Source organism: Panthera leo, chromosome A2 (genome assembly GCF_018350215.1).
Source record: "Panthera leo isolate Ple1 chromosome A2, P.leo_Ple1_pat1.1, whole genome shotgun sequence".
In the NCBI taxonomy this organism is placed as follows: Eukaryota; Metazoa; Chordata; class Mammalia; order Carnivora; family Felidae; genus Panthera; species Panthera leo.
In genome coordinates, this window is record NC_056680.1 from 147,638,716 (window position 1) to 147,661,300 (window position 22,585).

At 41.2% G+C, this 22,585-nt stretch overlaps 1 protein-coding gene across 5 annotated transcripts in view; it reads left to right on the forward strand.

Annotated features, from left to right (window-relative positions):
- Window positions 1–540: 540 nt before the first annotated feature.
- EXOC4 (exocyst complex component 4) overlaps window positions 541–22,585 on the forward strand; it is a 750,505-nt gene continuing 728,460 nt past the window's right edge. For all 5 annotated transcript variants that reach the window (XR_006198787.1, XM_042925097.1, XM_042925116.1 and 2 more), the window contains exon 1: window positions 541–664. Coding sequence is in view for 4 of the 5 variants with exons in the window: in XM_042925097.1 (XP_042781031.1) it covers window positions 579–664 (86 nt within the window). In the remaining variant the exon portion in view is untranslated. The remainder of the gene's footprint in view (window positions 665–22,585) is intronic.

Sequence of the window (22,585 nt, forward strand, 5' to 3'; positions counted from 1 at the left end):
TAAAACGAATGTAGAAAATTTAGTTTTAGAGAATAAACATTTATTCTCTATAGAAAAGCATCTCCGTGTCTTATTTTCGCACTTTATTTATTTTTTAAACCACTTGTGTTTAAATTAAAATTTTGCTCATAGACATCCCTTTCCACAACCCCGCCCCAGTAAAATACACGCCCCTACGTACACATTTTGGCATCGTTAGATACATTTGATTAAAAAGCTGATAAAATTCTAAAAACAAGGACACTGAAAAAAAAAAAAAGAATCCCACCAGATCAGAACAGATACAAATCAGACAGTCCTTAGGAGACTTGACCAAGTTACCACTGGTTTAGTTTCCCTGTGTTCCCAGGAACCGCGGAAGAAAACTACAATTCCCAGAATGCTTAGAACGCGTGCGCGGCCTGGAAACTTGCTGGCTCAGTCCCGCCTCCTTATTCCAGTGATTGGACTGTCCCGTTGCGCGTCTCTGAACTTCTCTTTTTCCATTGGTGGACTCCCCAGCGAGGTCAATTACAGAGCCTACGTTCGTTTCGGCCCTTCTAGCCTGCCGGCTCTCCCCCTCCCCGCCCGGTACCAAGATGGCGGCAGAAGCAGCTGGTGGGAAATACAGAAGCACTGTCAGCAAAAGCAAAGACCCCTCGGGGCTGCTCATCTCTGTGATCAGGTGAGGGAGGCAGGAGGCAGGGTCAGGGGACAGGGGGCAGCGGGCAGCGGCTCGACCTCCGCTTTGGAAGGGAGAAGGGTTAGGTGGGTTCCACCCTGCCGACCCCTCCCCTTTCCTCCTTGCCTCCCCCAACCCCTCCCAAGGACCCCCACAGTCCTCCCTTTTTCTCTGGGGTTGGGCTAGAGGGAGGAACCCCGCCTCGCTGTCTTTTCTTTAGGGCCAGAGCTTTCCATTAGGGTCCCCGGGCCCTAAAGGCACGCTGTTTGGGGGCTTGGTAGAGAAAGCCAGGTGTATTCATTTATTCATACAACGTTTATTTATGGATTGCCTTCAGCCGCGCTCACTAGGGAAGGCTTCTTGTTTCCTGGATTTCTGGGTGGAAGGCCCTGAAGTCCGGGGACTACTGTCACGAGTTGCAGATTGTGTTCTCACACTTCGGACACCTCCAACCACCTGTGAATGGCCACAGCTTCAAATACAAGAGCCTGTAATGAGCTGGTAGAAGGGCCGTGGGTTTGCAGGCACACATCCGTTTTCAATTTTTTTCTGCCTTCCTATCCCGGTCTAGTCCTTCAAAACAAAACCAAACAAATTTCGAGTTATCTGCCATTCTCCCAGAATATGTATGGTGGGAGTGGGATTGGTGGGGCTCCTGTTTTAAAAATGTGATCTAGATTAAGGATAGGGGAATCCTTTCAAACACCATTAAGCATGACACAGGGAGTGATTAAAACAACCTGAATAAAATGTATTTAACACGTTTTTACTTTGTTGACCTTTGAATTTAAACTCAGGTATTTTTCATAAAATGTCCCCCCCCCCACCCCTTCCCTCTCTCGTCTATCCCTCTACCTATGCTAAACTTTTGGTTGAGTTCTAGGAGGGCTCCTGGAATGTCCTGTTGATCTTTTTAAAACCCAGGCTCAGTAGTACCTGGTAGTTCCTAAGGGCTTGAAGGTATCCCTAGATTGAATTTTAAAACAGTCTCCCACTCATGGACTGATAAAGACCCTTCTCATGGGTGTTATTTTGGGGCCTCTAATTTCATATCATGGTATATTGAATCATTATTACTAAGTTTTTTGGTTGATTTTTTTCTTTTTAATTAAGATTTTTTAATTAAGATGATAATTCTCTGTGTGGAAATACTTAATAAACCTGGCAGGCCATACAAAGGGAATGCGGGTCTAGTGTGGACCCACATTCTTGCTGTGACAGTATAGATAGTGTAGATGTTTCATGATACTAAAACTCCGACTAGAGTGTTGGTAGTGGCCCATCTTAATCTCCTGTAGAATTATAATACATGAATTTATTTGGGTTCTTTTTTGAGCTTTTTTCTGCCTTGTAGTCAACATTCATTTAAACTGTGCATTTAATGCTAGTTTGTAGTATGATGCCTGGTCCTTAATACGTACTTAGTAAATATATAAATATATGTCAAACAAATGAGGGAATGCCCTGAGTTTTGCGAAGATGAATCAGACGTGACGTTATCCTGGAGAGTATAGCTCACTTGAGGGGTAAAATACGGAAGTAAAAACTATGACATAAGAGTGGGAGAGACAGAGACAGGTGAAATATGAGAATCCAAGAGGAGTGGTGAAGTAGAGTGTGGATTAGGGAAGGGAACAGCTGTATATAAATGTACCATTTCAACTGTGTACTTATGATTCTGTAGGCTTTACCACTTCTGCTGTGTATCAATTTTCTTAAATGCCAATTACATTCACTCTAAATGCCCTACATTTGACAACATGAAAACCAAACTAAAGTTTATTTATTTTTTTTACTGATGCTGGTTCAGAAACACTGCCTTTGGTTGACTGTTCCTTTGCTCTTCAGGGGGACTTTGCCACTGGATGGTGTGGAATATGATTTTGTGGTTGTTCGTCCATCTTTTCCACCCATCTATATTACCTTCACATTATCACCATGATTTAGGGCAATGCATTTTTTGTGCTGACTTCTGTTGTGTGTTAATATTTGTCATTTTTCTTCCTTATCCTTGACCACCTCCGACCACTTGAATAACCCTTTTCAAACATCTGTTGACTAGCATGGTATAACAGAGTGTCCAGACCTAGTATCCTGGGCAAGTTTTTTTTTTAAAATTTATTTTAGAGAGCATAAGCTGGGGGGAAGGGACGGAGGGAGGGAGGGCGGGGGGATCATCTTAGGCTCCACGCTCAGCATGGAGCCCAATACTGGGCTCAATCCCATGACCCTGGGATCATGGCCTGACCAAAATCAACAGTCGGACACTCACTGACTAGGCCATCCAGGTGCCCCTCTGGGCAAGTTTAGTAAGGATTCAAGCTCATGGTTACATAGGACCTTACTTATGACTGGATATTGTTGGTTCTGGAGTGTTAATGTTTGTATTTCAATATTTCTTTGAGTCATAGGAACATTGTGGGGTTGAAGCGAAAGTGTTGCTAGCTCTCCCTCCTTGTTATGTCCCTGATGTGCTTTTGAACATAACACAGTGGTTTAAATTTCATAAAAACAGTGGCAGTTAATGAGAGGAGGATGGTAGTAACTTCGGTGTTTAGGTGGGGAGTAGCAGGGGAGAGTACTTCAGCAGAGAATAGAATGGGGAACGTTGTTGGTAAGATAGTAGATCTTAAAAGTTTTCATTACAAGAAATTATCACTGTGTGAGGTGGATGGATGTTAACTAAAGCATATTGTAATCATTTTGCAGTATACACAATATATTAAGCCATGTTGTACAGCTTAAAGGACTGCAGTGTAATATGTCAATTACATCTTGCTAAAACAGGAAAAAATGGGAATGTATATTTCTTGTTAGTAAACTCTTTTCTCTGAAGTTGCTGCTTTGTCTTTTCAGTTTGTATTCTTTGTGATACCCTTCTTGCAACATTGTATTCGTGATTAAAAAAATTTTTTTTAATGTTTATATTTGAAGGACAGAGAGAGAGAGGGAGCACGTGAGAGCGAGCCTGAGCGAGCATGAGTGACCATGAGCGGGGGAGGGGCAGAGAAAGGGAGACAGAAGTTGAAGCAGGCTCCAGGCTCTGAGCTGTCAGCACAGAGCCCGATGTGGGGCTCGACCCCAGGAGCAGTGAAATCATGACCTGAGCTGAAGTTGGATGCTTGACGGACTGAGCCACCCAGGAGCCTCTGTCTTCATGATTCTTAATTTCTCATGTAAAACTTTTGAGGATTGCCTCTTCTTCTCCTTGACTTCTTTTCAGATTCTCTTTCAAATAAATACCAAAGCTTTCTTGAACCCATTTTAGGCTCATGTTTGTGAAGTCTCAGCATCCTTGAAGATGTATCTGATACGTGCCAGTTCTCTTTCATGTTCCCTTGGACCTATCATTTTATCACCAAAGAAATGATTTGTCAGTGATAGTCCTTTGAAAAATTTGATTAGTTGGGCTTTATTTCTCTTTATTTCTCTTTTTATGTCACTGAGCAGTTTTTTTTTTTTTTTTGAATAGTGAGTGTTAAAAATTCTCCATCAGTTCTTTTGTTCAGATGTGTAAAAAACAGTTATTTGTATTTCTTATTGGGCATTAGCATAACACATATATATTTAATGCTCTCTCTATGAGTTGGAACAGCATAAGGAAACTACAGGTGGGTAAGGGTTCGACCTAAAGATACAGTAGATATAGACACGGGGAATGGCCAGATCTCATCACTGTTTCCTGCTGTGGTGCCAACTAGTTAAATAACAACTATTTTGCTGGTGTGATCGACCACCACTTTAAAGCATTTGAAAAACAAAACAGCTTCAAGAAGTATAGTGTAGTTGTAATGAAAATGTTATGTTTGGTAGATGATTATTTAAGAACCTTGAGACTCGTAAAATGCAATTCTTAGCCTTTTAAAAAAAAGTACTGGGGAAAAAGATTTCAGGTCAATCAGAGGTTTCAAAGGGTGGGCTCCCGGGGTATTGCTGGGTCCTCAGGCTGGGAAGTGGGGCTTTGATGAGGAGACAGACCGTGCTTGGGACTGAGTCTGTCGGAGGCCACTCCTCTAACTGCAGCTTTTGGCTTAAAGTCTTGCCGCTGGCCCTTTGAGATGGAACTAATTGGGTGGACAGAGTCATGATTATCCGCTGATGTAAATTTGGACAGTTTTACACGTGTGTGTGCACACACAGCATTTTCCTACTTTTTTATTGATTCCTACCCCCTAACCTCTTGTTTGGTGTGATGTCGAAACAGGCAGCCTTTCTAAATGAGAAGTAAGCAGAATGGCATTTTGGAGATGCTATTTGATTTTTGTGAGTTCTTGTCAGATTTTTAATTGGGAAATGTGTCTACCACTTACTGTTAGGTGATTTGCTTTCCAATTAAATGTTGACTCACTTCTCCTTGCAAGTTGGCCTTTAATAGACCATTTAATTGGGAAGCCAAACTTTGGCTGTGGCTTGAGGTGACCTTACCGGAACCTCAGAGCGGAGCTTTTGTAGACAGACTCTGGCTACAGATGTCAAGGAGGTTTGAAGGCAGTTGAAGGCCCACGGTGTCACCAACTTTCATGTCTTCACAGAAGTTGGGATTTCAAAAACTTGGGAAATCCTTTATTGTAGACACCTGTTAAATTCCCTTCCTCCTCAGAGAGTGTTTTCGGTCAGCCCCGGACGTAATTCAAAGCCCGCTTTGTTGAAGGGGCCCGGGCTCTGATCAGAGCTTTGAACAAACAGCTTTGAGGTCCATGGCACAGTCTGTGGCAGAAGGGAACGTGGTCACCGTGTTCGGAGCGGAGGCCTGGAAGTTGTGCTAGGCGGTTAGCGCTGTTTGCCGCGGCCCCTCCTCTCTTCATCTGAGCCAGGCTCATTGTGGTTTTTAGGGTTCCCCGCTCTCTCTGCATCCTGGGGCGTCTTGGCCCTAGCAACGTGGTGCCGTTTAAACATCACTGCTAGGCTCTCTCGAGAGTAAACACTTTTTTCTCGAAGTCCTGCCACGTCCGACAGCATATGTGGATATAAGAGGCAAAATAATCCCCCCCCCCCCCCCCCCCGGTTATTTTTTTCTGTGAAACATGAAGAATTAATATCTTGGGAACCCATGTCTTAGTTTCCAACCTCATGTGTCATTTTTTTTTTTTTAATTTTTTTTTTCAACGTTTTTTATTTATTTTTGGGACAGAGAGAGACAGAGCATGAATGGGGGAGGGGCAGAGAGAGAGGGAGACACAGAATCGGAAACAGGCTCCAGGCTCCGAGCCATCAGCACAGAGCCCGACGCGGGGCTCGAACTCACAGACCGCGAGATCGTGACCTGGCTGAAGTCGGACGCTTAACCGACTGCGCCACCCAGGCGCCCCTCATGTGTCATTTTTAACACGGGGATTTCCTGAAGGCCTTGAGGCAGAGAGGGGTATGTACTGTTGGGTGCTGGGTCAGGTTTTTTCCAAGCCACTACTTAGAGTAGATAGGTGCGGTCAGTTTTTGGTGGGAGTTGAGGTGTAGTTAGTAGAGCAAGGGAGAGGGAGAGGGAGAGAGAGAGAGGAGAGGGAGAGGGAGAGCGAGATCTGGTGAGAAACTTGATTGTAATGTTTGCCAGATAGCAACCGGGATAGGATGTTAGTTTTCTGTCAGAAATCTCCTTCCCAGTTTGGTGTGAAGGTAACCAAAAAACCTTCTGTAGCTGAATTAAGATGGCAATTATTGATAATTTGGGAGTCAGCCAAAAAAGCTAGATTTCAGTACATGTACTCTTACGTGTACATATGAAATATATCTAAGCAGACGTAAAACACAAAATATTTATTAGGTTAAGGACAGAAAGTTTATAAACGAGCAAATTGAAAAGCCTATGATCACTTTGTCTAGATAACCCCTTTTGCCATTAACAAATTACATGATTTTCTGAAATCACAGGTATAATTTTCAAAATTCAGTTACGTATTTAGAAAATGCAAATATTTCAAGAGGAACAAAATAAAAACCAAAGACTTTTCTCCCTGTTCATCTCTTCCCTGAAATATCTCTGTTAAGTGTCGTTTGGTTCTTTGAGGAAAATAGAAACTGTATTTAAGTATGTGTGAATGTATGATCTTTAAACAAGAATGTATATTCTTTAATATTTTTTCTTTTTTTTAATGTTTATTTATTTTGAGAGAGAGCGAGCGAGTGAGCACGAGTGGGGGAGGGGCAGAGAGAAGGGGAGAGAGAGGATTCTAAGGAGGCTTCGAGACCGCGTAGAGCCCGATGCAAGGCTTGATCTCATGAACCGTGAGATCATGACCTGAGCCGAAACCAAGAGTTGGATGCTTACCCGACTGAGCCACCCAGTTGCCCCATTTTTTAATATTTAGTATCTTAATATATAATATTATTTATGAAATTATATGCACTTAAAGAATATTCATGAAAATTATGTATTATATATTCTTTAAACAGTTGGGGTCATACTATGTACATTTTTGAACCTCTGTTCGTTGGCTTATTTTTCTCTATTTTGGAGATCTCTTCTAGCAGCACGTATTGATCTATTCAATCTTTTCAGTGGCGATGTCGCGTTCTGTCATATGGCACTCCATAATCTATTTAATTGGTGGTCTCTTTCCCACCCCTTTTGTAACACTTAAGTTTTTTTTTTTTCCCCTTTTCGTCTTCTGTTAAAAATGCATTGCAGTGAGCATTCATGTACCTCTGAGAGCCATATCCATGGTGTAAAATCATGGCAGTAGCAGAGGAATTGCTACATCTGAGTATATGCACATTTTGTATTTTGACAGAGTCAAAATGTCCTCTGGGAAGATGGTAATTTACACACCCACAAGTGGTGTGGTAGCATACCTGTTTTCCCTGGCCCTGGCCAGGAACTGGATGTTTTTGATGACTGTCTTTCTTTATTAACTCTGTTATGAGTAAGAGGGTAGTATTTGTCTCACTGTCACATAGTTGCATGTTGTAGTTGGATGCATGTGGGTATACGTGTTTTGCAAATATTTTTTCCCGATCTTGTGTTGTCATTCTCTTGACATAGTCTTTCCCAGAGCAGAAGTTTGTAATTTTCACGAAGTCCAGCTCATCAGTGATTTCTGTTGTGGGTCATGTCTTTGGTGTTGTATCTAAAAAGTCTGTGCCGGGTTGCCTGGATGGCTCACTTGGTTACGCGTTTGACTTGGCTTCAGCTCAGGTCATGATCTCACGGTTTGTGAGATCGAGCCCGGCTTTGGGCTTCGTGTTGACACTGTGGAGCCTGTTTGGGATTCTCTCTCTCCCTCTCTTTGCCTCTTCCCTGTGTGCATGTACATGGGCTCTCTCAAAAAAACTATAAGAAGTCTATGCCATACCCCAAATGGTCTAAATTTTCTCCAATATTAACTTCTAGGGGCTTTATATTTTGTCTTATATTTGGGACTGTTATCTGGTATGAGTTAAGTTTTGTGAAGGCTATAAAATCTGTGTCTAGATCTTTTTTTTTTTTGCACGTGGATGTCCAGCACCATTTGTTGGAAAGATGATCTTTTTTCTCCATTGTTGGACACATGTGGGATCGTGAACAACATTCCATGCCTTTTGTTCTCTTCTTGTGCACACTTGTCATTGTAGCTTTCCTCATTTTCCTTTATAAAAATTGCATCACAAAAGGTGGTAAAAAAAAAAAAAAAAGTCATAAAAAAAAATCCAACAATCCTCTTCCCAAATAATACCTATTTTCTTTTTAAGGTTTGTGTGTGGATTCTGTTTAGGTACATACAGAGATTTAATACTTGTAATTATAACAAACTTAATTTTTTTTTAGCATAACAAAATTTTTTTGTATTGCTGTGTAGACCTTGTAATTATACATTAAAAATTTTTTTAAATGTCTATTTATTTTTGAAAGAGACAGAGTGTGAGCAGAGACAGAGAGAGAGGGAGACAGAATCTGAAGCAGGCTCCAGGCTCTGAGCTGTCAGCTCAGAGCCCCACGCAGGGCTCGAACCCACGAACAGCAAGATCATGACCTGAACCGAAGTGGGATGCTCAACCGACTGAGCCACCCAAGCACCCCTGTAATTATACATTTTCTAAGTGGGGAAATCAAAAAATATGGAAAAGTACAGAGAAGAAAAATATAAACTCATTCTCTTTACCCAGAATTAAAAATTAAGAAATTTGCTTCCAGTGTTTAAAAATTGTTATGAAAATAATACACATTCATATAAAGAGTTCAAACACTGGAAATGCAGCAAGATGGAAGATGAACATTATTCCAAACTTTATCTTTTGTAAATTACTAACCATCATTGATATTAGCTGCACCTAATTGTAGACATTTCTCTGTCTCTGTGTGGGTACGAAATGGGTGTATAGATAGAAATAATTTTTTAAATAGATATAGGATCTTTATATGCTGACTTGTATGCTCACTTTATTTGTCTCACTTTTTGAGGTATATATACATGTAGTAAAGTGTATACATATTAAGTATATGTCTTGCTGAATTTTAACTTGTGTAACCACTACCCACATCAAGATAGAGGTGAACATTTCCAGCATCCCTGTCCATTTCTTTCCAGTTCGTATTTTGTGTGAGAGTATCCTGTTATTCCAGCACCATTTGTTAAAAAGATTATGCTTTCTTCACTGAATTTCTTTTGCACCTCTGTCAAAAATCATTTGACCAGTGCGGGTCTCTTTCTTGATTATCTAGTCTGTTCCATTCATCTGTTTATCTTGATAACATTATTACACAGCAGCCACACAGTCTTTTTTTTTTTTTTTTTTTTTTTTTTTTTTTTTTTTTTTTTTTTTTTTTTTTTGAGAGAGAGAGTACGAGCAGTGGAGAGGGGCAGAGAGAGAGAGAGAGAGAGAGAGAGAGAGAGAATATCTTAAGCAGGCTTCATATTCAGTGCAGAGCCTGACACGGGGTTTGATCCCATGAACTCTGGGAATATGACCTGAGCTAAAATCGAGAGTTAGCTGGTCAACAAACTGAGTCACCCAGGTGTCCCTACAAAGTCTTGATGGTTGCTTTTATAAGTCTTGTAGACAATATATGTTCTCCAACTGTATTGTATTTCTTAAAAATTTTTGTCACTATTCTAGGTCCATTTCTGTATCAATTTTATTTTTTATTTTTTTCCATATTAATCTTTGAATTAGCTAGTCAATTTCTACCATAAAACATGCTGGGATTTTGGCTGGGATTGCATTGAATGTACAGATTAATATGGGAGAATTGACAGGTGTGAGTTGTCTTATCCCTGAACAGGTATATCTCTTTATTTAATTAATTTCAGCAGTTTTTAAATGGATTTCAGCGTGTAAGTGTTACACGTATTGTTAGTCAGGTTTATCTTAAAGGCCACTTCAGTGTTTTCACACCCAGTCTTTTTTTCTTGTTTTTTTTTTTTTTTTTTTTTTTAGTATCGTTTCCATTATTGTGTCTTCAAGTTCATCTTTTCTACAGTTTCCAATCTGTTGTTAATCCTATGTGATGTAATTTTTATTAGATTGTAGTTAGGGGCTCTAAAAGTTTGATTTGGGTTTTTTAAGAAAAAAAAATCATTAATAGCTTTCCTTACATGTTCAGTCTTTCCTATAGTTTCTTGAACTATGGAAACAGGTATAATGGTTTTAATGCTCTTCTTTACTAATTTTGTCATCTGTGTCATTTTTGGGTTAGTTTCAGTTGATTATCTGTTCTCCCCCCCGTTTGACATTCTTCTATACCTTTTGGATACTATATACTGTGATTTTTACCTTTTTGGGTACTGGTAGTGGATGTCTTTGTTTTCCTGTAAATATTCCTGAGTTTTGTTCTGGGATGTGGTTAGGTTGCTTGGAAACGGTGGCCCTTTCAGGTCTTATTTTAAGTTTTGCTCATTGGGAGCAGAGCAGCATTTGGTTTAGTGTCAATTTTGTCTCACTTCTGTTGCAAAATCCTTTTGAATACTCCACCCAGTGCTCTGTGAATCATGAGATTTTTCACTCTGGCTGTGTGTGATTTCAGATACTGTGTCCACTAATCCTTACTGGTAGTTCTATTCCTGGCCTTGGGTTATTTCCTTTCATGCATGTGCTGATGATGGTCAGCGGAAGCTTTAAGGGAGCCCTTCTCCAGATCTCCAGAGTGCCCTGTGCAGTTCTCTTTCTTCTGTCACCAGCCCTGCAAACTCTTAACTGCCTTCATGTTTAAGGTTTCAAAATTGGGTTTTTTTGGTTGTTGTTGTTACTTTCAGATGCTAGGGTAAATTTAGTTCCTGTCATTTCATCCCGGCCAGAAGTGGAAGTCCATCAGGGCTTACTATTTTGAAAAATATCTCTAAAGTTTGATTTTTCATTGGTCCGATTTCATCAGCTGCATATGCCCAGAGAGGAAGAATAAGGTAATCAGATGTGCTGTCTGAAGGTATGGCAGGAGAGTGAGGTAGGTATCTCAGCCCTGATGGCCTGATTTTTGCAGTATTTTGCAGAGTGTTTAATTAAGCAGCTAAAAAGTTTCACTTCGTATAATATTTTTCCAGGAACTTTGCCTTCAGAACTCCTAGAAATGCTTTAGAACTATTTTGCATCTGTTTATGTATTTGTTTTTGAGGGTATAGTTTTTTTTTTGTTTTGTTTAATGCCTGTGATGGTATTGTTCGTCGCAGCCTGAGCTCTCATAGAGCTGGTAATTGGTTTTCTTTGGGTGGCACAGCGTTTAGATTATTTTTGTTGGTGGTGGTTTTGTTTTGCTTTTTGTTTTTGCTTGCATTTGGAAGTTTGCAATCTGTGCTCGCATTTTTCAGTTTGCAGTGGTGGGGGCTGTTCTCTATCATCTTCTACTCTGCTCCTTACATTGTTAACTGCTTTTCAAGCCATGAAATGAGTTCTGCTCTTTTCAGTAGCCAGTCCTTTATGTGTTGGGAATTCGCCTTGAAAAACACGGGAACTACCATTTAACAGGAAGGTTCTTGTGACTATTTGACATGGTAGGCAAACTTAACGTTTTAAGTTCCTTAGGAGAACCTTTCCTGATGTTTATTGTGTTAAAAGTTTTTATATAGCCCTTGCAAAAAATAAAGTGGCACATAGTTCAAAAACGTGTTTTTCCATTCAAAATTTGGTGCCTATCATTGTGCTAAATATTATGGGAGACATCATTTTTATACTCAAATATATCACCTGCGTGTTTTTAAAAATTCAGAATCTCAAAAAAAAAAAGTGCAGACTCAGTCACCACCTACCCACCTTGGCAGAACCTCCATTTTAAGATTAGCAGGTGTTTTGAATGCAAATTGGGTAGCCTTTAGGATGTAATTTAGTTGGGGGAAATAAGGTAAACCAATTAGCATTAACTTTTTAAAGCGGAGACGATGGTATCTTGGCTATGTTTACAAAAATATTCTTAATTTAAGTAAAAGAACAACTGAACATGGAAAAAGACAGACAAAAGAAACACAGCCTTCTAACTGCCAGAGAGGAGGTGAGTGGGAGGATGGGTGAAGTAGGTGAAGGGGATTAAGAGTACATTTATTGTTACGAGCACGGAGTGATGGATAGACTTGTTGAATTGCTGTATGTACATCTGAAACCAATATAACACTATATAAATTACACTGGAATTAAGACTCTTTTCTTTTAATTTTGAGAGATACATACTGAATATATACCAGGAAAAATATCGTGTCTAGTATTTGCTTCAAAATCGTGGGGGTTGAGGGTTGAAGTTAGGGTATAACAAGATTGGGATGTGTTCACAGTTATTGAAGCTGGGTTATTTGAGGAGTCTCTTGATTTTTGTACGTGTTTGAACATTTCATGAAAATGTGTGGGTGTGTTTATATGTAGGTCCTGGGGAGAGGGAGGGAAGGGCATTACAAGGGTCTGTGGACAAATCTAAGAGATACTACATACTCTGCACGTCTAGTCCACCCAGCTTCTGCCCTCCCTCCCTTGCGCATGGACGTGTTCAAGTCTCTCGGATGTCTGTAGTTAAACCTGCTTCAATTTGGGTATTCCGGAATTTCCAAGATAACCTCGTGCCATGCAACACCTACTTTTGTCTTCTAAAATGTGATTTCTGAGGAACTCGCCAGAATCTCCACGTCAGGGAAGTAGCCTACACCTTCAAAATGACCAAATGCCGTAATGTGTGGTAGTCACAGGAGCCTTCCCCCGGGGATGAAAAATAAGATCCCTGTGGAGAAGGCTAGGGAGCATGTGGAGCTTCAAGGTCAAGTGGGAAAAGAGATGGTGCTGGTTAAGTGAGGGTGGGGGGTGGATTTCAAATGGACTCTGTCAATCCTGGATTCAGTTTTATGCTTTAGTGAGGCTGATTTTACTTAGTTTTAGATAATGCCCTTCTCTGTTGGTTATAAGATTTAGAGCTTTTGGCCCCCAGAAGTATTTTGTATAACCAAGTTAATTGAAATATTGAAAAACCGCATGTGTTGGGTGTAGTAATTGGCCCTAAGTGCTGTCTGAAGCAAGACACCAGTGAATTTTCAACTGACTTTAAAGCAGAAATTGTTTGCTGTCACTTGATATTAAATGAATCTTAGTAGCGAATTAAGGGATGTTGTTTTTATGCATCCAAAAAGTTTTTCAGAAGACTTGTCATCATGAATTGCTATCAGTTGGGATGGGATTATCTTGTATTTTGTGGGATCTAATAAGACATAATTAAGAAACAAGCCGTCACAGTGTATAATTGAATATAATAAAATCGGCTTAAAAAGTGTAATGTAGATTCGGTTATGCTTTGAGTGAAGCCATATCTTATGTGATTATATAGTGATACACATCTCAAATATTTAATGTGTGATTTTTTTCCCATGCAAACTCAGAATTACGAGGGTGTCTCTCTCTTTTTTTTATAATTCATTGGAAGCATTTATAGACGATTCATCATATACAAAGTGTTCTGCATAGTAGAATAGGCTTTGAAGACCACTTCTCAAGTTTTATATTCTTGATCTCTTTTCCTCTTCTTTAGTTTGGAGTTACACTCTACTGTTATGCAGAACTGGCTTTAGTTCCCCTGCTGACATGTTACTGTCAGGCATTTCTTAGGTTGGCTGTTTCATGCTTTAAAGGAAAAGAAAATCTGACTCTCAGACTTTGAAATAAGGGCTGAGTAGATCATCTAATAGTGTAACCTAAATCTTTTTGTTTAAAAGCAGTTTGGGAAAGAAAATAGGATTCATGTTTTCAAGAATCATGTCTGTTCTAGGGTTTTTTTTTTCTGTCTTGGGATCAATAACCAAAAGGAATATTCTAGAAAGCTCAGTAAGCTAATGTTTTGTTTTTTTTTTTCCTGTTTGGAGTGAGGGTCCAAAACTAGTTAATCCTTGTGTTTTGGGGTTTAAAAATACTTACTTTTTGCCTTATGACAATGTGTTATTCTATTTTGTAAATAAAGAGGACCCCTTGTCTGGTGCTCTTTCCATTATGTGATTAAAAAAAATTCATTAGGATTGTCCTGACGAGAGTGAAGGTGGTACAGGTTGAGGGGTTCAGGTGCCTGATGAGGAAAAAGTACAAGGGCTCAGAGACTGCTAGTTTCTCTAAGAGGCCTTATTTCCCAGGAAGGGTATCACTGAGTTTTGATTCCTGCTGTAGATTGTGCTTTGAACAGCTGTAGCTTCCTGATAAGTAAGTGATTTTTGGATAAGTGGATTTTGGATATGTGGGACCTTACTTGTGATTAGTTTTTCTGAGTTGTTTGAAGGGATTTACATCAGTTGTTTTTGTTATTCCTGGAGGAGAGGTCACTGGATACCAACAAGTATTTACCTTAGTAAATACTTAAGCATATTAACTGTTTTCAGATAGCATGACTTAATACTAATTGTTCTGCAGGGGTCACCAGAATTCAGGTGTATTACGTTAAATATTTCTTCTAGCAGGTTAATTAGTTATCTGAGGCTGTATTAGGCAGTTAATTCTTGAGGATTTGTGGAGAATCCGTGTTGCTGTGACTAGGGTATGACCGATAACATCTGCCTTGAGATTTTAGCGAACCAAAATAATACTGCCTGTGTTTTGCAGGGTGGTGTATAAGTCTGCTCGAGCTGCCGTAACAAAACACGGACCGAGTGGCCTAAACAGAAATTTATTTTCTCAGAGTTTTGGAGGCTAGAAGTCCAAGATCAAGGTACCACTCAGGGTTGGCTACCTCATTAAAGCCCCATCCATATGACCTCCCTTAGACACCCTAATCTCCAAAGAGTCACATTGGGGGTTAGTGCTTCAACATAAATTTGGTAGTGGTAGGGGGTATGTCTCAATTCAGTCTATAACAGCTTGTACTCTGGGGACTCTTACTACTTTGTTAAAATACCCTAAAAGGCTTCCAGAGTGATAGCTGTTATCACCTATAGGTGGTCTTGAGTCTAGAGTCCTGGGCAGGCCACTAATTTTTCCTGACTGGTCGTCAACCTTTCTACTTGCTTTTCTGGCTCATAATATTTAACAGTCCCCTACTAACTCTTTAATACAAATACTTGTACTGTTGATGCTCTTCAAAGAACTGCTCTCTGGTCAGCTTGAACTATCAAAGGGCTTTCTGAGAGGAGGAAATTAATGAAACATGGTTTGATTCATTTCATCCTGTAAATTCCCCCAGTTCTATCCTTAGATTAAAATGGATCATTGGAAATCTTCATGTTAGGATTATGTTCAGAGTCACAATCTCTAGGTCTGAGTTGTGTTTTAATGTTCTGTTCTTGAAGGAATTTAGAAGAACTGACCATGTAAAATTTATTGTATTTACAAGGTGGTTGAAGACATTGTTCACTGTATTGTATATTGTATTCCTTGTTGTTGTTGTTGTTGTTTTAAGTTTTTATCTATTTATTTTTAGAGAGAGAAAGAACAGAGAGAGGGAGACAGAGATTACCAAGCAGGCTTTGCACTGTCAGCGCAGAGCCTGACGTGGGGGTTGATCTCATGAACCGTGAGATCATGACCTGAGCCGATAGCAAGAGTCAGATGCTTAACTGACTGATCCACCCAGGCGCCCCTCTTCCCTGTTTTAAGTGAAAGGTTTCTTTTAGAATTTAGGACTAGCTTAAAGTGTGCTTCCTCAGCAAAGGAACTGGAATCTATACCTTTGATAATGAGAATTATTTAGCTACACTTCACTTTTTGCATGGCTAGGAACCTCACAGTTAGATTGAGGGCTGATTTCATATCAGCTGTGTTTGTTTGGGTATGACCTGCATACCTGTGTTCTGCATTCATGTGGCCTTGTTTTGTCCTGTATCTCCTTAACTAGTTCTGTTTTCTCATTGATATTTTCTATATTCTTGTACAAATGATCTCCAATCCTTTTTGGAAGGGGTTGGAGAGAAGTAAAATGAAACTTGAAATATTGTTGAATATTCGCCATTCAGTATTCACTAATAAATACTGGTTGAGGGGTGCCTGGGTGGCTCATTCGGTTAAGCATCTGACTTTTGGTTCTGGCTCAGGTCATGATCTCACGGTTTGTGAGATTGAGCCTGCATCAGGCTCTGTGCTGGGCATGGAACCTGCTTAAGATTTTCTCTCTCTCTCTGCCCCTCCATGTATGTGCATGCACAAGCTCGCTTTCTCTCTCTCTCTCTCTCTCTCTCTCAAAAAAAAAAAGAAAAAAAGAATACTGGTTGAAAGCTATCATTGTTTTTTAAAGTTTTTATTTCTTTTAGTTATCTCTCCACCCAACATGGGGCTCGAATTCATGACCCTGAGGTCAAGAGTCGCACGCTCTTCAGTCGACTGAACCAGCCAGGCACCGCAAAAGCTGTCATTCTTTGGGTGCTAATCCCCAGGTGGCATCAAAGAACACTTTTAGAGTACAAGTCCACAAAGGTGTCCCTGTTCTGGCTCCCGGCTTCCTACCTGATCTCATGTCTATCACTGTCCCCTTCCTTGCTTCTCTGAAGCCACACGGACTTGCCTGCCATTCCTTCTTCCTTGAACGGGCCAAACAGTCCCCTGTGCATCTTGGGAGTCTGTGCATCTTCCGTTCTCTCTGGAATCCGCTTCCCCAGATAGTGTCCCCTCTCTTTCCCTCATTTCTAGAAAGCTCTGGTCAAATGCCATCTTTATCTGAGAGGTTCTCTGGCCTCCTGTGTAATACAGTTCCCCTCCTCCTACTGTCCCTCTGTTTTTTCCGTAGCTGCTTCTTCCCGGGCTGCCGTGTATTCTGTATTTCTCTTGTATCACCTGCTTCTCCTGCGAGAATGTAAGTTTCCTGAGGGAGGGATTGGCTTTATTCACCTGCCAAGTAGTAGGTGTTTAATCACTATTAGTTGAATGACTAAATGAACTAAATAGGGTAGCTGTAACTATTATTCGTCCTTTCCTAGAGATTTCTGAGCAGGCATTTCTTTGCGCGAGATAATTTAGTAGCAATTGTTTCTTCCGGCAAGGAACTGCCCTCCCTGACCCCTTCAGATCCTGTATCTTGCTGCTGCTCATTATTTAGCTTTTCCTAAGCACTTTTAATGTGCCACGCACCAGAAGAATATAAAGAAAAGGTCTGACCTCAGTTTGTGAATAAATATCTTCAGGAACTTTCGAATGGGGGGAGGCTTTGGGCTAACAGTGTTGTGATTCACAGATGATGTATTTGGTTCCTAATAATGTATCAGCCCACACGTCAATGGCACTTTTTATTTCACCGAGCACATTCATGGACTTTGCCAGTTACAACCACCTGGTGAGGCAGGTACACTTACTATCTTGTCTGTTTGACAAGGGAAGAAACCCACAGAAGTTAAGTGACTTGCCCAAGTTCAAAGGGCTTGAAAGTTATAAATGCCTCATGGTTGACATATATGAAGGGAAGAGGAAAAACTTCTGGTACATTCCAAATGGTAGTATTTTTGGTTTGTGGTTCTTTGTTGCATCCTCTCATTTTGAAGGTTATTGTTTCTCTTGAGTGATGAGTTACCTTTGGGTGACTAACCTTATTTTTATAGGTGCGCTTTTTCTCTTACTTGATCTCACTTTTGTCTTTTTTAAGAGTAATAGCAACTTTTGTGTGCTTTTCCCATGTCTGGACTGCATTACTCTATTAAGTCCGAAGTGAAGGCAAAATTGCTCCGTAGAAGGAGTCCATGATGGTGACTAGTTATTTTCCTTTCAAAACACTTGACTGACTACATGGAAACACAGAAGCTGGTATAAAACGAGGAAACCGACAAATTCAGTTTTAGATCTGCAGGTTTTTAGCTTGGGTTTAACGCTCACGCGTCTGGCTTGCTTAGAGCCGATGGTTATGAATTCACTAGAATCATGTAGTATGTGTCCCTACTAAGTGCTGTAAACAGTAACTTAACATGTGTGCTATGGTCTTTTGAGCCCATTAGGTAAATAAATTTCTTCCTAGGGATTAATTAGTCACGGTTAGAGATGCAATTCATCATGCAAAATGCCAGAGCTGTCTTAGTGAAAAATTCTTGGTGATCCAGAAATGTCTCTCTGTCTGGCCTTACTAGAATTTAGCGTAGGCTTTTGTGTTCCTCCGTGAACTTGGCAAGTTTGTAAATCATAATGGTTTTGAGATAAGAGTGGGGAAAAAAAAAATCTAAAGAGCGATTCGCTAACGTGAATGCATCTTGGGGTGGCAACTTCAAATCGTTTCCTCTCTGCTTATGTCTTTAAGCTCATACTTCTTGTTCATACTCAAGACCGTTAGAGCACTTAGCAGCTTTTTTAGTACTGTCCGCATCTCTCCTCATCCACTCGTCTCTTCACATGTGAGCTGTAGCTTGATTAGGAGCTGAAAGCACAGGAAGTAGGAGTTCATAACGTGCACAGTGGAAAAGGCATGGGCTTTGAAGTCGCATATAAGCTTGAAGTCCGGGTCTGATGTTAGCTGTGGGTGTGGGAGCAAGTTACTGTACCTCTCTCTTCCTCTGATTCCTTATCTGTAAAAAGGGTGGCGATAACCATCTCACCAGACTGTTTTGAGTATTGTCTTAGATTATGTGTGCAAAATAACCACCGCAATCCCTGGCACGTAACAGACACTAAATAATATCCTGTGTTCACTTTCATCTGCCCTTTCCCAAGTGTATGACACAAGGATGCATGTACATTTTTGTGGTTCGTTTGAAAATTTCCCAAGTAGATGAGTGAGAGCTGGCTTGTCAGCATTTGTTGTCAGTGGGATCTTGGATAATTTTTGGACTCAATATTTACAAAAATGCAGGTACTTTTAGGCCTGGTTATTTAGAAATACAGTACCCATGTTAGAGGCTATGGAAGCCTTTTACTGGGGCGCCCAGGTGGCTCAGTCAGTTAAGTGTCCGACTCAGGGCTGATTTTGGCTCAGGTCATGAGCTCATGGTTCGTGAATTCGAGCCCCGCCTCGGGCTCTCCGCTGACAGCGTAGAGCCTGCTTGGGATTCTCTCTCTCTCTCCCTCTCTCTGCCCCTCCCCCGCGTTCATGCTTTTTGTCTCTCTCGAAATAAATAAAACTTAAAAAACAACCAAACACCTCTTCCTGTTTGGATCGGTCACAGCATATTAGGAATTTTGTGTTCGGTTCTAGCACCACGTCTTGAGAGGCAGGATAGGGAAGCTTTTAAGGGCCAGACCGCTCAGGCTTGCGGACTGGCTCTGCTACTTAAAAGTTCTGTGCCTCCGACGCACAACTCTGTTTCCTGTCTGTAAAAAGAGGGGTAATAATGGCACCTACCTCCTAGGGTTGTTGTCAGGAATAAACGAGTTCCTATGTGGAAACCACTTAGGTTAATGCTGAGCGTACAGTGAGCTCCATGTGAATGTTCGCTGTTTTTGGAGGGACTTCAGAGCAAATCCACAAGGATGGTGGGCTGCGTGGGAGCCATGTTGTGGGAGAAACGGTGGAAGCAGTTAGAGATGTTTATGTAACCTGAGAGAAAAGTACTGAGAGCACATTGCCATCGAAAGAGAAATTGTACGGAGGAGGGAATAGACTTCCGTCACCGCAAGAAGGTGGAACTCAGATCAATGGTAGAAATCATCAAGAGGCTGATTTTATTGTAATGAAAGGCTTCGTAACAAGGACAGCTGTTACGAATTGCAGTGAACGGCTTTGTGAACCAGGGAGCCGTCCGTGTCCGTGCCACAGAGGCTCGTCAGAAGGCTGGGGAGAGGTTCGCGCCCTGGATGGCAAGGTGACCTCGTTGGCAGGTGTTCTCTCCTACCCTGCTATCAGTCCGGGTCAAGTGACTGGCTTCCAGGAAGATAATTCCACGCTGAAATTTGCTGGGTTTTGGTAGCAGGCCTGGAAACTTTCTCCCTAGAATTCTAGTCTGCTCTTATGGTCTATCGTTCATTCATTGTGCAGATACTTATTGTGGGAGACATTGTATTTCTGGTCTCAGAAAAGAAAACAGATTGGAAACGCCGTCCAGTACGCAGTCTTTGAAGGTACCCAGTGAATGACGTTTCGTTATTGTTGGGGCCATTCTCCTTGTGTTGTTTCTGAAGTTCTCTTTAAAAAAAAAAAAAGTTTTTTTTAATGTTTATTTTTGAGACAGAGAGAGAGCATGATCGGGGCAAGGGGAGAGAGAGAGGGAGACACAGAATCTGAAGCAAGCTCCAGGCTCTGAGCTGTCAGCACAGAGCCCACATGGGGCTCAAACTCACAAACCACAGAATCATGACCTGAGCCAAAGTCAGGACACTTCACTGACTGAGCCACCCAGGTGCCCCTGTTTCTGAAGTCCTTAGGAGCAAAGCACGGAATGCCCTTTGTTTGAGAATGTCTTTGTCAAGGATGTTTATTTGGGTGTTTGGAAGACAGAGATGATCTGTCCCTTTAGAAAAATGGGAAGGCATGTTTACTGTCCGGTATAGAAGATGTAGTTTTCTAAGCTGAGGGTTCCTCTCTAGTCACTCACAGCGTATACAGGCACGCATTTGGGTCCAGTTGCCTAACCATCTTGGGACTAGGGGCCTGGTGGTGGGGGGGCTGCTGCAGATATGCTGGTGCCCTTGCTTCTTGCTGTGCTGTGAATGACAAAGCCCTTTGCTTCTGACCCACGAGTTTTGTGTCTTCTAGCAGCATCCATGAAACTCTGGCTGGCTCACTCGTTAGCTCGTGGGTAGGATAAAATCTCAGACTGTCTACAGTGCTTGACGGCAAAGAGGAGTAAGGTGAGCCAGAGAGGTTAAATCCCATGGCCAGTGCCGAATGACCTACTGTTTTGGGGGTGATGGAATTCGAACCTGTGTCTCCAAAGGATATTCTTTCCATGACCTCGTGGAACACTGCTCTTGCCTTTACTGCCATCACTGCTGTTCCTGTGATGGTGATCGCCAACCACAGTCCCCACCGTTTGTTGCATGCTGGTGACTGCCAGGCCTTGTTTGATCTCCTTTACTTCCCACCAGCAGCCCTCCAAGGAAGGTGACCGTACTGTCTGGGTTCTGTAGGCGAGCAAAATGAGATGCCACAACCAAGGTCACATGGGCAGTAAATGGTGGAGCCAGGATTCAAAAGGTAGAGGGAGGATGGCAAGAGGGCTCCCCCCCACGCCCCAAGGGCCGTTAGGAGGGTTAAACATACGTTCTATGAGGTGCACAGCACTGCTGGTTTCTGGCCACTATAACAAACCTTTCTAAAGGCTATTATTATTGTCATTATTAACCTTGGTGCCTTTTCCCCTTCTAATTAAAAAAAACAAAAAAACAAAAAAACAAAAAACTTTAGTTTTGGTCTCTGTTGCTGACGAAAGGCAGAATGTCATTCAGCCCGGTTCACATTAAGAGGATGAATATTAAAGGGGCGCAAACCTGGCACAGGCTATTTCCTTATACAAATATTTTCTTTAAAAATGAAAATAGGAGCTAAAATCCCCTATAGACCCAATTTACTTTTAATCTTCATTTTAGTAACCCTTTCCATCTCATAAATAACTCTTAACGCGACAGTAATGTGTTACAGTGACAGCTGATGCCTAGGAAGGTGTCCTCTCTGGGCCTGACATTTTGTTTAATGGTAATTCTCCTAGTTAATGTAAACAATGTGAAATGTTTGGCATGTTTCCTTCCACAAATGGTGGTGGAGAGGAAATCAAAGCATTGTAAAGACGGCAAACTGATCCAGGGTAACTTTGACAAATCCGTGTCTGTGTGCTGTTATAAGGGGAAATGAGAGGTAGATACCTAGGAACTCTTCCCTTTGGGACAGCTGATAAATTGAAGGCCTTTTCTGATTGTGCTTTACTTTAGATTACCAGCCTGGAAGGTTTCAGATTTAAAGAGCAAAGTTATGTATCATAGAAACAATAGGAAGACATGCTTAGCTCCCTGTACCTACGTATTGCAAGTGATATTCATAGCTCCATCTTTGAAGCCATATTCCTCCTAGGTTCTCCACTCTGATTCATGTTATGAGTTAGATACTTGTGTGGGACTTTCTCCCTGAAAGTAACTTTGGAGGTATGGTGGTCTGATATATGATCACCAGTTGACAGAGGAGGATACAGGATCTGGCAGGATACAGGCCTTCCTTCAAGTCTTGGGGTTCCTACTGCGTTGCTTTCCTGAGCGAACACCACAGCCCTTAGAGGCTTTGTCTTTTCCTTCGTTATATGTCTTGTCCTGTCTGCACCTCCCTCACCCCCGTCCCTGCCATTTGCTGCCTAGAACTGGTCTCTTGGCATCCCTAACACATTTACACAATTCTTTTTAGAGGTAAGATTGATGTCAAAGACTGGCCTGCTGAATCTCTCTGTAAATTGGAAAAGAAGTTTTATATATTATGTGGCTCATGAATTAAGATCTCTTGCTCTAAATGACAGTTGGGGAAAAAAACTGTTGTACAGTATTTTGCTTGTGAATATCTGGAAGTAGATATGTGATTGATTCACTGACAGACCATCTCTGAAAGCAGTTCTAATGATGGACTTATAATTGATTGCATCCATCATTGAGAGCCTAAACTACCCCCTTCCTAAATTAAAGATAAATGAAATAAGCTATGCTGAATGTATAAGCTGACAAATCTGAGGGAATTTAATGAAACTCTAAATT